The 17,012-nt window shown below is 38.7% G+C and overlaps 1 protein-coding gene across 1 annotated transcript in view; it reads right to left on the reverse strand.

The window, feature by feature from the left end:
• The window catches only part of erbb4b (erb-b2 receptor tyrosine kinase 4b), a 311,401-nt gene that overhangs the window by 156,326 nt on the left and 138,063 nt on the right, over positions 1-17,012 (reverse strand). The window contains exon 2 of the mRNA XM_030758147.1: positions 7,875-8,026. Within this exon, the coding sequence (XP_030614007.1) occupies positions 7,875-8,026 (152 nt within the window). The remainder of the gene's footprint in view (positions 1-7,874; positions 8,027-17,012) is intronic.

Consider the following 17,012-nt stretch of genomic DNA (forward strand, 5'->3'; position numbering starts at 1 on the left):
CTACAACAAGGAAGGCAAATCCATGTGGTTCCTTATCGTGCATAAACTTACAATCACAGGTTTAATGCAAGTGTGTGTTTGAGGTTGGGGGTATAAATAAAGCCAGGCAGGATTATATGTGCGGCTGGTTGTTTTCAATAAACACAGTTATCAATTAAGTTTTGTTTTTGTTTTTTTGTTTTTTAAACAAGGACAGAGACTGGTTCCTGAGGAACAATTTTACTTCGCACATCTTAACACTAGCCATTGAAATGGGACTCCCCAATCTAAGTCTCAGTGGGCAGAAATTGATTTCGATCCTCCTGAGAAGCTGGTCTATATCATTCACTTCTTTTTTGGGCAAGCTGCAGAGGGAGGCAGATATGAAGTTTGAAAGGCATCAGCAAAGCGGGGTGGGCTATTGTCACAGCCCAGTTTGCTTCTCCTCTCGACTGCCTTTCTATTCAGTGTGGCACTGCTATGTTACGATAAGAACTATCACCTCTGGTGTGAAAGTGTGTGTGTATGTGTGTGTGCAGTGAGAAAGTCTCATGCATCTTCGACACCATCTAATCCAAGACAGCTTGCAGTTCAAGCAGTAGCTTCTAAATGATTGGAAGCTACTGCTTTATTTTGGTGAGCCATGGTAAAAGAGACATTACATTTAGGCAGATATATTTAACCCTATACACCCTGAAGATTACCATTCAATCACAATAGAGTAAGGATGAAATAAAGCCTCTCTGGAATTTTGTTGAAGTTGGCTGAATGAAATATTCAGTGTGTTACTCTGTAATTTAACCCATCATTCTACAATTTAAGCATCTGGAAACACGATGATTTGGTTTGTAACAGACACAGGTTTGGCATGACGAAATAAAAAATAAAAAACAAACAAATAGACCGCATGCAGAGTTGTACATGAGAGCAGAAAGGGCAGCACAGAGCAGAAGTATGAAGATACTGTGTGAGGTCATTTTGAGTCAGAGATGATCCTTTTTCTAATTCCAGTCAAGGAAAATCACAACAGACAAACGGGAAATAAGTATTAGTATCACTCAGCGTGACATGAATTTCCTGAGGATATCATTATCTCCAGTGGCATTTCAGAACTTGGTTGAGAATCATCAGATTTATAGGTTAATCAAGAGATAATTGTCTATATATCCATGGGTACACTGCAAACACTAGCTGCAGATAGCTAACTAGGGACTCTTTCAATCTTATCAATTTGGCAAGATGTAAACATATTAAGACACACAACACAAAATGTTCCAAGAGAGACTACCTGTGGATGACATTACATTAAATTTGTGGTTCCACTGTCACAAAGGGATTATGTTTTTTCTGCTATCACATTGATTCCCAGTATGTTACTATTATCATATTTTCAGCTATCAGCAGAAACATTTTGACCTAATCCATCCCAATAAAAGTCACATTTCACATATGACATATAACAATAAAGGATGGGGATGAAAAACTACCTACAAAAATGATGAAGGGAAGGAGAGAATGGAGGGTGTCGATAGGACATAAAAATATGCCTTATAAACTTTACTGACACCTAGTCAGACTAAAATCCAATAACACAATAGTTTTTAACCAGTATTGTTCAGTTGAAAACACTTGAGTAAAAAGAAAATACTTAGGCATGTTCCCATTATTACTACTTTATCAATTTTAGTGTCACCAAAAATTATACAATATGGCTACAGTACCTGTGTTGATCAGAAAAAAAACATCAATTATTGGATACAATGAAACTCTGTAGAAGCAAAATCTTTAACATGCTAAAAAGTTTCCCACACTGAGGCAACAGTTTTCTGATGATTCAGTGCAGTTTCCTTTTTTACAGCAGCTATCATTACAAAACAGGTCAGCACGGGTTGTTATTGCCCTACAGGAGTCTACAGGTCAATGCTAATGGAAAACTGTGTATTGGCTAATTTAAGAGATGGCAACACAACTTGTAGAGAGAGGCTTTATTTTCTTTGTTTTTTCAAACATCTGACATTTAACCTCTACATTTCTGTTAGTTCACGGTTGTATCAATTTGGATCACTTATATAAGACATGGGAAGAAAATGATATTGGTTAACCAAAAGTGGGACGATGAACAAGAAAATGTACCTGTCAGTCAAGCCATGAGGCAGATTTTAACCCTGTGCAGGAGTACAAGCATGCATATACACATATACCACCAACTGCTCCAGTCAATTTGTGGGAACATGCGTTTAAAATGAATGTCAGTATGGTAAAGACAAACATTTCTGATTTCTCATTTTAAATCAGCTGCAGCAACACGTACAGTCTCATGCATATAGTCATACACACAACTAACAACGTGTATGGAAATACACATAAACATGACACATCATCAACCTCTGCCTATCAAGTACTGCTTCTTTTGCTTCTGCACTAGGATAGAGAGTCATTCATTTTCAGGTCCTGCTGTCCCCGTATCGCACACATTCATCTTTCCCCCATACGCACTGACAAGCGATCCATTTGGTGACTGCTGCAGGTGAGAGAGGAAATGGGGAAAGTGAAATAGTGTTATTTGCTAAACAGTAAAAAGCATACTGAACTTTATTGGTGATAGCAGGAACTGCATAGTGGAGATCACAACCTAGACCTAGCTTCAAGGACTGAACATGGATATGACTCTAGTGCAAAGTTCCCTCTGGCTGCTACTGTACATGACAAAAAGCAAGGGAGAAAATGTAAAAGTAAGCTACAGAAAATCATTTGAGACATCTGTGAGAAATTTCTAGGGACTCACATTTCTATTCTGGCTGTGTAGCTTTCAAACTAGTTCCTGGTCAAACTCCTTTACCCTATATTTCCTTGGCAATCTTCCTGCTCAGGACTTCTTTCTCTCAATGGTCTCAATTCCAACCCCACACTGTCCTTCTTTGTGTCAAATTAAAGTGATGGAAATGAACTTGAGGAGACGCTAATTGCAATTGTCAATCCAATCTAGGTCGGGGCTGAAAGACAGGGGCTCCCTAGCACTTCATCAGTCTTCATTAATATTGAAGGAGTTTGGTGAGGAGCAGGGGGCCAACGTAATCTGCACTCATCTAACAGTGCATCAAAAATTAGGAAGCTGGGGAGGGCAGGGATGGAGCCTGAGGGACAAATATGCCAGTCAAAAAGAAGTATGAAGAAAGATGTCAGAAGACATGGATTGTGTGCAGGAAAGAGATTGTGCTTACAAATGCAATGGGGAATAGCAATTAAAAACAACTTTATGTATGTTACTTTAAATTGCAGTAAGTTGAATATGAATTCCTCAAGTAAAAATATAATGGATGGAACAATCAAAAGTAAAGAGTCATGACTTGTATCCCATAGTTATATCAGATATCTACACTGAAACTAAAGCGACAAAGCAAATTCAATGCAAAAGGGTTAATTCTTATAGTGAGAGTATAATAAATAGCACGACTTCTTCTTTCTCTTGTAATGCCAACAGACCTATTCCACAGTACTAAACGCAGGTGTTACTAATGACATTAATGAATGCTCTGTTCTGTTTAGGTACAGAGGCTTAATTAATGTGATTAGTAACACCTGTGTTTGCCTACTATTTCAGATAAAACTGGCTGCTCTGAAATTTACACTTTAAATACCTATTAAACTAGTCATAGTCTATCATGTAGCCTCATGAAGAGAAACAGAAAAGTAGAATAAATAATGCATGAGACAAAAAATAGGGAATAAGTAATTTTTCAGCCACAAATATTATTCCTCGGGTAAAAGTGAAGAAATGAAAACACCTGTATTTAATAAGCACTTCATGATAAAACATCACACCATTATTTTCCAATTAGTTTAAATGACTCATCTGACCATAAAACATTTAGACAGTTAAGACTGCAGACTGATCTGGCCACATTTGTAATCTTTTTTTGTACTTCGTGAAATGGATGGAATGAGATTACACCTAATCAGATAGGAACCGGGACCTGGGTTATTGATACTAGAATTTCAGGGTACTGGAATATATTGATAGTCTATTGTCATATTGGATCTACTCAGTCCCACCTCTCATACTGTGATAGTTGTGATAGGCTCCAGCCCCACCACAACTCTGAATTAGATAAGTGGTTAACAAATGGATAGACCATGCATCATGTAAAATGCTGCCATCTTATAGCAGCAGTTTGCTGTTGTCTCTGAAAGCTAGATTATGAGCCACTGGATATGTTGCTTCTGTCATTTCTGTGGATATGTCCCAACAGCTAAAGCACTGTGTGTGAAGCACACTGTGGAAACCTTGTCTTCTTTGATGAGAGATTGAGGAGAAACCAATGCATTAGAGAAGCTGCTTGCAGCTCAGATTTAACTGCTCTAAGATCAGTTACAATCTGCATGCTATTATTCACGTTTAGATGCATGTGGAAACAAAGGTAACAATAGCAAGGAAACAAGTAAATTACACTGATTTCTAATCCCACCAGACAATTTTTTTCTTGCTAATCACCTTGGTGATAATTATAAATGGAGGCATAATATGGCAAGCTTTTTGTTTTGCATTTTGTTACATTTAAAGAAATGAAAACTACAAATGAGATCAAAGGGAAAAAAAAAATATATATATATATGGAAATGCAAATATACAGTGATTGTTGTCCATGTTCCTATCTTCTTTTAAATTCTTAATTCTTATCCTAACAGCACAGTTATTATTGATAACCCCAAACCTGTTTGAATATAAAATGTTCAGTTTGTAAATCATAATTCCATAATTTATTTACAACTACAGGCAAAGAGGTGGGAAGTCAGTGAACTGTTGTCAGTCTGTTAAGCCAGCTGATCACCGCATTAATATTGGGGAGAAAATTACATGTTTACTAATGATTGCAATGGCAAGACAAACAATCCAATCTAACAGTGTGGTTGTGGGTTCCTACTGAGACTGGGAAGAGAGGAGGAGAAGAAAAAATTAATATTTCATAATCAGTTCTGTTTATGAGCACACACACAGGAAAGTGACATGAGAGAAAAGAAAGATGCAAAGTGTGTGCTTTCTTCTGCATCCTGGAAAACCCATCACAGTATAATATGTTCAGCTGGGAACAACTTATTTGTTTATAAGGGGTGACAAATAATTGGAATTAAACCAAGAAGGCGTTTTAGTGCTCGGCCATCCACGTGCTGCCACAACAGTGTTGATGTGCTGAAGCTTTACTCGAGGGATTGGAGCACCATTCCTCCAAACAAAGGATGCTGGTGGTGAAGAACACTGTTTAGCACCTTAGTTCAAAATTTCACATAGGCTCTTAATTGGCATTTGAAATTCCTGTATATGAATGATCATAGTTTTCATAAGCTATCTAGGTACAAAAAGTTTGCCATAAATAGATAGATAGATAGATAGATAGAGTGAGTGTGTGTGGGTGGGTGTGTGTGTGTGTGTGTGTGGGTGGGTGGGGGGGTGGGGGTGATTTAAATACTGACAATGTAAAAATTGCATGTGGTTAAAGCTCACTGTCTAGATTGTTGGTGCAAATGCCCATGTGTGATAGAGGGGAGAAAGCCTGAGAGCTGAAAAGCAGTTATTAATCACAGTGCAAGCGTTGATTCATCAGTTGTTGAGGCAGTTTGGAAGATGGACTCTATTTACTGCTAAAGCTGTTTGAGGGGCTTTGGGGAGGCAGCCATCAATCTCTTGGCTATCTTCAAAAGAAGGAGCCAATGCACAGGCATCAGTTTCAATCACCTCCCAGAGACAGGTGGCATGCTAAGCTGCTGCACAATAGTTTTGTCTTTACTTCTTCTCTACTTCTTTACCTCAAGGTGATTTTTTTCCTCCCAAGGGAAACACGTTAATAATGCATTTTATCATAATAATAATAATATTCTCTAAAAATAAATACTGCACCTTGCCCTTTTGCTCCCTTGCTGTTTGGCACCCCATGTTCCTAATTAGCATCTTCAATTAACCCACATTAATTGCAAACCATGGAAAGGTGGAGGAACCTGGCAAGTTGGTGCCACAGGGAACGGCTTTGTAAATGATTGGTGGTGTAATAAAGGCATGTAAAAAGGGGACTATACAAGTGCTCTTTCAACCTCAACCTACAAATAACTCTTTAATATAATGATAGGCTGTACAATGACATTGTAAAAAGCACAGCTAAACTAGAGTACGTATGTTCTTTTAAAGTGCACCTTGGTACTGTGTAGTTAAACAACAATCACGCTTGGTTTCCGAGCCACATCTTTCCCCCCACCACCGTTTTCCATCTAAGTCAGTGGGGCCCATTACCTCTGCAGGAGTCTAATGGTAGCACTTTAGCATCTATTGCTCCCTCTTTCTTAATATCATCTTGGTTTTGTTTTGCATCACAGGGGGTGTTATCAGAATTGCTCTGCACAATGTAAAACACTTAATGACCGTGGTTTGGTGCTTTGATCAATCTTGGTGTTTTGGGGTCCAGTCAGATTAAATGCAAAACAGAGTAAAAGTTACCCCATTACTTTTATTTTACATTTAAAAAACAAAATATGTTAAAAACAAACAAACAAAAAAAAAAAACAGCTTGCCTTGTTGGAGGACTGCCTCCTTGGCAAAGCTTCCTTTGCCTAGTTCATTCACATAGCAATATTGGACCATTAATACAGTCAGCACTTTAGTATAACACCAGGGGAGCTCCCAAGACTCCAGATAGACTGGAATCAATTGGAGTTGGATGCGTTAGCAGTGCAGAGTGCAGCCAGCATAGTCTAGAGTTCATGTTCATGAAAAGTGAAGGGCTGATAGAGGTCACTTAGGGCAGCTGATTTCACCAAAAAGCAGAATGTTTGTTTTCTTTTTTTTTTTTTTTTCCCTCTCCTGCAAATTCCCCAGCAGTACCCTCGTTCTAACCTGTCATTACCATGCTATTACTGCTCTGGCCTCTCAGGAGCTGGGGCCTGTCATTGCCTGACACTTAGTTTGTAGGTGTCCATTCAACCAGAATGAAAGTAAGCATTCATGTAAGCAATTCTTTGTCAGTTCCATTAACCAAGAATGTACTTCCACTGTGTTAGAGCAAAGTATTTAACCATATACTGTATCCTAGGCCTAGTCTTTTTGATAACAATACTGTTACGGTGTGTCAAACCCATACTTAGACAGCCCAAATCATTTGGCATACCTGCTCAAGTTAGGGGGTATAGCTATGTAAAATAAATAAATAAATAAAATAAAGAATTAATGCTTATAAATATCTTAAAACTTTCTGAAAGGTGAAAGAAAATGAAATCATGTCCAGTGCCATGGAACTTGTTCATTGTAGTCTGTGATTCGTGTTCAATCAAAAAGGAAATTTGAAGGATCAAGTTATTTGGATTTTGATTATTCTATGCTTCAGATCACAATGGTGCGAGCATACAATCAGTTAGACACTCTGGGCAGAGAGGAAGTTTGATTACCCGCTGATTAGAACAACTTTCCTCTCTAGTTAGCATTGGTGAGATAGACACTAATCTGAGTGCTGATTGGTAGAAAAAGATCTGAGCACAAAGCAGTCTCTGGGAAACAAGGTCATATGAGAAGAAAAAAAAAGACAAAGTTCACATTAAGAAGTTTTTACTTGGTAACTTGTACAACCAAAATTTGATGTGTAGGTAAAAAGTTAGTATAGATATTACAGCAGTCACCATTACTAGTCAAAAAGGAATATGTGAAGCTGCAACATTCAAACAGAAGTTTAAGGCACATGCCATTTTATTCAAAGAAACAAAAAATCATTTTCTCATATGCTCAGGGGGCAGTGATCAGTTAGTACTATTCTAAGAAGCTTGGAACATCCAAGCCATAAGCTTTGACTTTGCATTTAACATTCAAATAAAATGTGCAGTCTATCAGTTGACGGTATCGTGTTGTTTTTATTTCTTACTCTGAGGAAGGTGAGGTCACGACTGCGGTCGATGCTTGTGATCTCGAGGTTGCCCATTACAACTTCACAGCTCTCATAGTATTTCCTCAGAGTGCGATACTGCTGCTCCAGGTCTGACAGCGTGCTCAGCTTGTTCTCTGTTCCAGCACATACTAGGAAAAGACAGACAGGGAAATAGGGATAAGACAGCGGTAATCCAGTTTGATTTATCCAGAAGACTCTGTTTCCTCAAAATCTTCTGACTGGGAAAACAGTTTGGACATTGACCAGAAACACCATAAAACTGTTAAAATTGTTAAAACATTTGTTGTCTTCTATGTCTAACAAAGAACAAACCTATTTGCACATTTAGAACTGTTTTAATCTAGAAATGGAAATAAGGGAAATAATTTAGGCAAAAGGTATATAAACAGCTTGTTTTTCAGCACCACAGCTGTGCTACATAGAATCTAGAGAGCTGTCATGTGACTGAGTTGGTCATGTAGTGCGAAGTCACTTAACCACTGCACCTCAATGCCTCCCTACATCATCCCTTGGTGCCTACATGGCAGATGAGAGCTCTTTAGTACCTAGCTATGCTGCTCACTTTAAAAGTAATTAAACAGGACCATTTCCACCCATCACATACCTTGCACACCCAAGATGACACAAGCCATCTGCCCAATCAGCTGGCGTTGCCTAGTCTAGCATTAAAACACACATGTATTCATACATGGACACAGACTGAAAAAAAAACAGATAAATCCCAAAGTTTGTGTCTTGAATCTCTTGTGAAATTCACCATCTTTTACATTTCTTGACTACCTACATGTCACGGAAGCCTTGAAACACTGTCCAATGAAGCATCCTCCACTAGGCTTAAAAAATAAGCCTTATCCACTGCAAGGTGCACCCAAAGTGTTTTCTCTTAGGCAGAATTTGCAAACCTGTTAATATAAACCCAAGTTACAAACATATACACTAACATTTGCTCTTTTGAAGAATTAGCTTCATTTCCACACATAGTCATGTCAGTGTGGTTTCTCCCACCCACACTCTGTTCACGCTTTCATGACAGTAAAGCCATCACTGTGACTGAGGAGTGGTGGATCCTTCCAAGAGTCTTGTCACACTGTCTCCCTTGAGCTGTAACCCCTCTCCGTGAGCACATACACCTCAAAAGATCTTTACTGATGCTTTGCATTTCAATCCTACCCTACTATGCACTATACTGTCCTGTCTCTCTATTACATACCTTAGACCACCCTCAGTCCAACCTGCACTCTGACCACTCTGCTAGCAATAAATATGGCAAAACTCATTTACCCTGTTTTCTTCACACAGGCACAATGTGGAAAAATAGTTCCTATTCACCCTATTGATTACACAACAGATACATGTGAGGAAAAGAAGATTCAACCTCAGGGCAACAAAAGGCTGAAAAGACAAATGAATCTGTGTTTAAATACTTCCACATCTAAGCAGATATTAGATAAGTGGAGCTATTCTTCTGTGACCTGGACAGTGCCCATTCTACCCGGTGCTGATTAGCTATGTTGCGCGTAGCATACCGTGCTGCTCAGGAATGATATATAGCAGACCTGGGTGTTTTCAATAACAGTTACCATGGGCTTGAGGGGAGCAGGGTGGAGGTGGCGGGTGTGGGTGGGGTGGGTCATAAAGTGAAGATAGGTGTAATAAACTGTTATTGCACCCTTGAGGCAGAGCGCCAAGATCAGAGGAAAGGGGCATTGTGGCATGTGATGATGTGACGTTTGGTGAAATTTACTTTTTTCGGACCTATTTGCAGACCTTAAGTAAGTCTGATGACTTTTGAAACCTGTTTAATGCAATGCAAATAATATTTTTATTTTTATTTTTACATGTGACTTCTAATGAGCCACTATGAAAGCTCCGCATGAGCTTGAGATGGCGCTGGCTGCCAAGTGAACCACAACAAAACCATCTGTGCAAATATACTGTAGATTTGTGAACTGTTACGGGTTTGCTGTAAAGCTTGGTGCTCCTACTGGTGATACGTTTGCATGTGTGTGCTTGTGAACATGGACAGGCTGTAAACAATAGACCTCAGGATGTATTTTCCTCCTCTCAATGCATGATCGAATCCATTTGTCTCCATGCTCAATATGTTACATCTGAGCCCATACGTCACGCTAAAGGTTGCATAAAACAATTGGACAACCTGCCCACCCATGAGCACAAGGTATAAGATACTGTACTGTCAATTGTTTAACATACTGCTGAGGATACAGGAATGCACTGCAAGAATAAATTAATCTTCATACTGTTTAATGCTCATGGCTATTCCATAAAAGAAAATCTACGTCATCTTTTTTGATGTATTTCACTCTCTGGCACTCTTAATGCTGAGAATGCCAATGAGTGTAAGTGTCTTTCGTCCATGTATGAAGGATAATTGCCTGTGAGAGTAAATTGATGTGATATGTTTGCAGGGAATTACACCTCAGAAGTGATACATCACAGCAATAAATCATAATAACACAAGATTTCCCAATACATGTAATTAATGAGATTGTGTGCCAATGGGTAAAATTGCACATGGCTCAATTTATATGGTCTAGAACAGCTTATAAAGATTTTTTGCAGCAAAGCTTGTGAGTAGCCAGATAATGCAAAACTGCATATTTATCACGTAAACAGATAAACAGACAGAGAGCTCCCATGTATCTCCAACAGACAGCTGCCAGAAAAGACAACAATGCATCTATCACTGCCTGACATGATCAAAATCTTCAGCAAAGAGTGAATTCTTTACATAAAACAAAACAATGTTAAGGTCTTTGCAAACAGACTGAAATGCCCCTTAGCTGAATTTTTCATCAATTTTAATTTCATAAATATCCTCATCAGTATTACAAAGGAACTTCAGTGTCGTGATTTCTGCTCCCTTCTCATTTCATTTGGTTGTGCACACAACAACTTCGTCAATAGTGCCTTGTGCGACTATCGAATGCCTATAAAGCTGTTGAGTCTCTGAGGTTTATAGGCTCCTGCCAGTGAAGCCAGCAAAAGGTCATCCCAATAGCCAGTAACTGACCGAATTAAATAAAGTTGCAAATGTCACTTCCTTGAGTAAACACTGTCAATAGCTGAACTTAGCCAACGTGCCCTGAATAAATAGGATTACCTTGTAGAAATAAGCTTTGCACAGTGGAAAATACTACATTTTCTGTCAGGCACACTGAATAAAGTACCATATTTGAGGTCAGAGCTGTTCTTTGTCCCCTAATGTCTCCCAGATGAGCCTCAGTGGTTAAGTGTGAATTACAAGCCACTGCCTCGGATGGTAATCATGGCCTAGATTATCGTCCATCTGCTGAGCAGCTTAATAAGCATCAAAAACAATAACTAGATGAGTGTTCGTGATGACAGCACGGTCCAGTAACACTAACCTCTTGCTGCCCTCTGAGCTCCGGTCATCTACCAACAGTGCTGTCGCTGTCTCCATATGGTCTACCATAAATTAGCAATCGTGTCATCACTGGTGCATATTTCCAACACCTTGTGAGAGTTTTCCACAGAGGATTGCTTACAGTTGCTAGTATGCATCCCACAAAAGCTAATCTATATTAGAAATTACTACTATTAAGAGGTTACTATTAAGTGGTATGATCAGTACATGTTCTGTAATGTTCATGCTTCCCTTTTCGTTCGCCTCGTTTGACTATTTTTGCTTTCAGTAAACAAGCTCTGATGAACAAAAATGCCATCATCAAATGATAAGCTTACTTGGTTAAAAATAATATTAATAATAAAGAATCAAACACTTATAGTAAGACAGACAGAGATTCTAAACCAAAACAACAACAGAGAGAATATTTGTATACTTTATGTCATTTTTTGTAATTGCAGTTTAACTGTATGGTTGCTGCCTCCTGCTGTTTTCTTAAAATCTGCTATCAAGCTACTACAGCAACAAACAAAAAGAAAATGAATTTTAAAAAGAAAAGATTTTCATGCCTTAAAAGCAGTAATCAGGCTGCCAGCGATAATACACTGCTGTCAAATTCACTGGTGTGCCCCAGTGTTCGACGTTGTTGTTGCCATTGTTTACGATTATTGTTGCTATTAAAAGAGTAAATATACAATTAGATAAAATATACAATTATACAACACAGTGTAGCGTAGTATGGATATTAGACCTACTGAGATATGAAGTGTGAAGAAAAGTTGTTAGAAATTGTTGTTGAGAAACTGTGGATGCAACTTTATTTCTGGCGTATTAATGTTAATGTGAATGCAATTTATTTTTTTAGTTCAGTAATTATTATGGTCACTGTGGTCAGAACAGTGTACTTCATTCTATCCTATTTATTCTCTCTTAGCACTTTGCTGTCAGTATTTCAGTGGGATTTAAAGTTGTCTCCAGACAAGAAAAACCAACCTGAGTCACAGCGGAGTGATTGGCTGACACTGAAACACACCTCATTACCCCAAATCCTCTAGCTTCTTCTTCTTGACTGAGCGCACGGCTGACAGTAGGTATAGTGAAAAGACTTCTAGAACTGCACTGACCTGTGGAAATGTCTTTGAGTTTATCTGATTTTCAGCTTTGACCTACCCCAGTAATACAAAGGTTTTTGTCACCAAGAGAAAACATTTTAGTGTGTAATATTAAAAAAAAAAAAAAAAATATATATATATATATATATATATATAAAATCAAAAATACATAACTTTTCAATTTACTTATTTATATACTTATTTATTCATTATCATTTTAATGAGTTATCATTGCATCTAGTTGTTAAGTACCTTTACAGGTTTGCAGTAATGATTGAGTTTCACTGGAAACAGTTCTGTGAAAAAAAAATGATCGCCCAAAAACTTGTAGATATAAGACATTAAGAACCACTGAACTAACCACTCTTGGAGCCCATGCAGTTTGCTTACAGCGCCATCATCCATAGACATGGTTGTCCACGGCACCTGGACTCCATAGGGACATACACCTGTTTCTCAGTTTTAGCTCTGCCTGCAATGCCCTCATTTCAGGTCTGCTGTAAAGAAGCAAAAAAAAAAACAAAAAACTTGCAGGTGGATGAGCAACTTCTTGTCTGACAGCATCTGAAACTCTGAAAGCATGATATCCACCTTCAGTGTGGCTTCCCGACAAGTCTGTGTTCTTCCTGCTGCACTCTTGTCCTTGTACATCAACAACTGCAGTGTGCAATCTGTCAGATTTAAACATTTTCTTTGCTTGGGGTCCACTTACAGGTGGGAGATTAACTATCTGGTGACCAGGTGCAGTCAGAATAACATGCAGCTCAGTGTTGTCAAGATCAATTGCCTTACCAAACAGAAAAAAAAAAAAAGAACCAAAGGGGATATGCAAAGGATGTACTTCCTGTAGCAGTTGAAGAAGTTCAACCTGCCAAAACTAAGATGGCACACTTCTAGACCTCCCTGTCCATCCTCACCTCCTTCATCACCATCTGCTATGCTGCTGCCACTGCCAAGGACTGCAGCATGTCATTTTTTCTGCTGAGAATGTGATTGGCTGCAATCTGTCATGTCTCCAGGACCTGAACACCTCTAGGATTCTGAGGCAAGTAAGAAAAATTGCAGCTGACCAGTCCCACCACAAACACAAACTCTTTGAATCTCCCCCGACCCCAAGGTGGAAGCTGTGGTTCATCAGATCTACAACCTCAGGCTGCAAGAACTGCAGATAGCCTCATCATTAAGGTTTAGGGCCTTGGGTTTTTTTTGTTTGTTTGTTTTATTTATTTTTTGTGGACCATCTTCCTTGCATCCTTATTTCTATTTCAAGAAAAAAAAAAAAAAAAAAAAAAAGCAAAACAAACAAAAAGCGTCAAATCCAAGATTTTGTATATTCCCAGGGTTTCTGTTCGAGTTTTGTTTTTGGTTATTTTACAAATGCTTTTCATTTGCTCCATGCACTGAATCTTGTTTGTAAAATCCAAACAATGTGGTTTTAAGAAGCTTATTCTCATTGTAAAATCTAGCATACATTTTCTACCCAAATAGCAAAAATTCAACTTGTGCTGCATACCTTCTACCTGTCTGCACTGATCTGCTCACCTGTGTACCACCACCTCTTTGCAATGCTTTAAATTATCACACAGACAGACAAGGAAATGCATTGGAGGATATGGTCTGAGCACTGTTTTCACTGGTCACTGTAGGTGCCACTAATCAAGGGTTCACATTGTTCCCATTGTGGGAAATTGGGCTTATGGAAAGAAGGATTGAATACCCCAAATATATGTTTAGACTGCATGTGGCAGACATTTTAAATTCAATAATTAACTCAGAACAATTGTCTCAGAGCATAACTGCATGACCACCAGCTGCTTATACTGCACCAATTATGCTTCAGCCATTGGAGGGCAAAATTAACTAGGTTTTGTGAAATGCTGAAAACAATATATGCATAATTTATGATGCATTTTAAAACTAAATAGCACTAGAAGCACCTTCTTCATTTTATCTTAAGCCTTCCCAAGGAAGTGGTTGAAGATTTTCTTAACTGGAGAAATCAGATGCTGCTCCAGCAAAGATTAAAGCAGCCAGTGAAGGACCCTCCAGGGCTGCTTTGGGGGCTTTAGGCATGCACACAAACCTCTATGTGGTTCCAGGGCTTGGTTTTTTATGCGAGTGAGGTGGATGATTAACCTCCTCCATGATGGGCCCAGTCAGACTACTCAAAAAGCAGCCATAGTTTGGAGTTGAACAAAGAGAAATTGCTGACCCTCTTGTCAGGCACCCTTGGTTCTCTGCTATTTTACTACAACAGTATTTTTATTAAGTATCATTACAGCACAGTTCACTCATTAAGTGAGAGATGCCAGCTTGCTCTCACATAGCTCAGCCAACTAGAGAAAAAAACCCCACAGCTGACACTTATCATCATGTGAGGCAGTTAGATAAACTCTTTTGTTACATTACTATACTCAATTGTGGTTTTGCCAGAGATCTTAATTTCTAACAAAGTTAAAAAAAAAACAAAAAAACAAACAAAACAACTGAAGAGTGATTTTCATTTGTACTCATTCATGCTACCACACTTTTTCAGCAGGTTGCCTAAAATGTGTGTTTTTGTAAGCTAATGCTGTGTGTGTAGCATGACTGTATGTGTCTGTGTCTGCATGTATCTGCACATTTAAAAAAAAAGAAAAAAAAAAAATATATATATATATATATATATTACTCTGTTTAATAGCAAAATCACCTGACTTTCCTTAGTGTAAAGCACAACTTCTTCAACCAATGATTTTTTTGGGGGGGGTGGGGGGTGGGGGGGGCATTTCCTTGGTGGCTTTGCCTTTGCTCCTGAAGTCTCAGAAGCTTCCTCCTAATACAAGGTGGAGTGAAATTTATGCTCTTTATATGCTAATAGTAGAAACAGTAAACCCCTGAGGTGGTTCATATCCCAACAGTCTGCTAAAGAGAGAGTAGATAGGCTGAGCAATGGGGTCAAATGAATCTGTTGCATACTAACTTGGTGTGTATGTGTGCGCATACGCAGGTTGACAGTGTGGGGCTGTGTTTGTTAGAGGGACTGAGCACTTTGTACCTGTGCATCTCTGTGGTGGCCTTAAGCTATTATGTTTTCAACAACATGCCGACACACTTAAGTGAGCCTCTGAGGCTCACTTCTAAAAGTGGAAACCCACACATATATCTACACACAAACACGTAGTGCTACTATTTAGAGATCAATTTGGTTTAATTTTGTTTATACTCACACAAGTGACCACATAAATCATGGAAGAACAAAGCAAAAAAGAACTGTGCCTTACATCTAAAGGAGGTTAACAATGATGAACTATACATGCATATACACTCATAGCATATCTTTTCACTAACACATCCACAACTGACATAAACACTCCTCAACAGAAATATGTGTCATTGAATTTATGCATAACTACAGTATAGCTGACAAAGTTAACCAAAGGTATAACATTATGACCAGGGCTGAAAGTAAGCCGGTACAGTCTGGCACTGCGTACCACTAAAAGATTCTGTACTGGTATGCAGTACCTGGAAGAGGGGGAGCAGCTGTCTGCTGTAAAGCCGTCATTCAGAAGCAGTCACGGCTGCACTTTGGGTCAGAATAGATCCGCTAGCAATAAGCAGTCTAAAACACGACTTAATCAGTTAATAAACAGCTTTTTTCTTCTCATTTCAAATAGTTTCTGAAGTGTTTGTGCTATGCTGGAGCCTCAATTCTCTAGCTTCTTTCCCCTCAGAGCTCGAGGCTTTCGTCAACGGCCAGCCTTTAAAACGTTCACCGCTACGTTTAATGTCTGTCTGCTCGTTACAAAATATCCCAGTTAAAAGCAAAGAGATATTAACTAATTTTGTTTCATGTTATTCTGCTCAATTTCAACAACACAGCACAGCTCGAAAACACTGCTAATGACCGGAGATTTCATTTACGCTACACAAGAGCCCATTTACCTCCAAAACACAGTGGTTGCCAAAGGCATTGAAGTTTGAGAAAGTTTGGTGATTATTTCTTTCAGGAAGTTTTGTATTGGTGGACAGAGCTAGAATGTGTGGAGGTGATCATCAGTTGTGTTAAGTGTACAGTGTTTTGCAAACATCTCAGTTCCTTAACAATTGAAAAAATATATTTTCAAATGTTAAGGAACATTGTCAAGTGCTTCTAATTCCTGCCTTATACAGGTAGGCAACAGTAAAGTAAAATACTGATTTTATATATATATATATATATATATATATCATGGACTCCATAGGCCCCTGAAGACGTGCTGTGGTATATGGCACTAAGATGTTAGCAATAGATCGGCCTGTAAGTTGTGTGGTGGGGCCTCCATGGATCGGAGTTTTCCCACAGGTGCTCGTTTGGATTGCGATCTGGGGAATTGGGAGGCAAAGTCAACACCTCCAACTTTTTCAGTTCAATTCAAATTTATTTATATAGTGACAAATCACAACAAGCAGTTGCCTTAAGGCACATTATATTGTATTCATATGAATGGATGAGTGTGTCCAAACCTCTGACTGGTACTGTATGTAGGCATATAAATTTGCCTCTGATTTTGTCTCTTCTCATCTCCTGCCAGCTTTGTCCTGCATTTGCCTTCTCCTTCTGCTTTGTGCACACATTCCTTTTAATTCTCA

Source organism: Archocentrus centrarchus, chromosome 21, assembly GCF_007364275.1.
Source record: "Archocentrus centrarchus isolate MPI-CPG fArcCen1 chromosome 21, fArcCen1, whole genome shotgun sequence".
NCBI classification, from domain to species: Eukaryota; Metazoa; Chordata; class Actinopteri; order Cichliformes; family Cichlidae; genus Archocentrus; species Archocentrus centrarchus.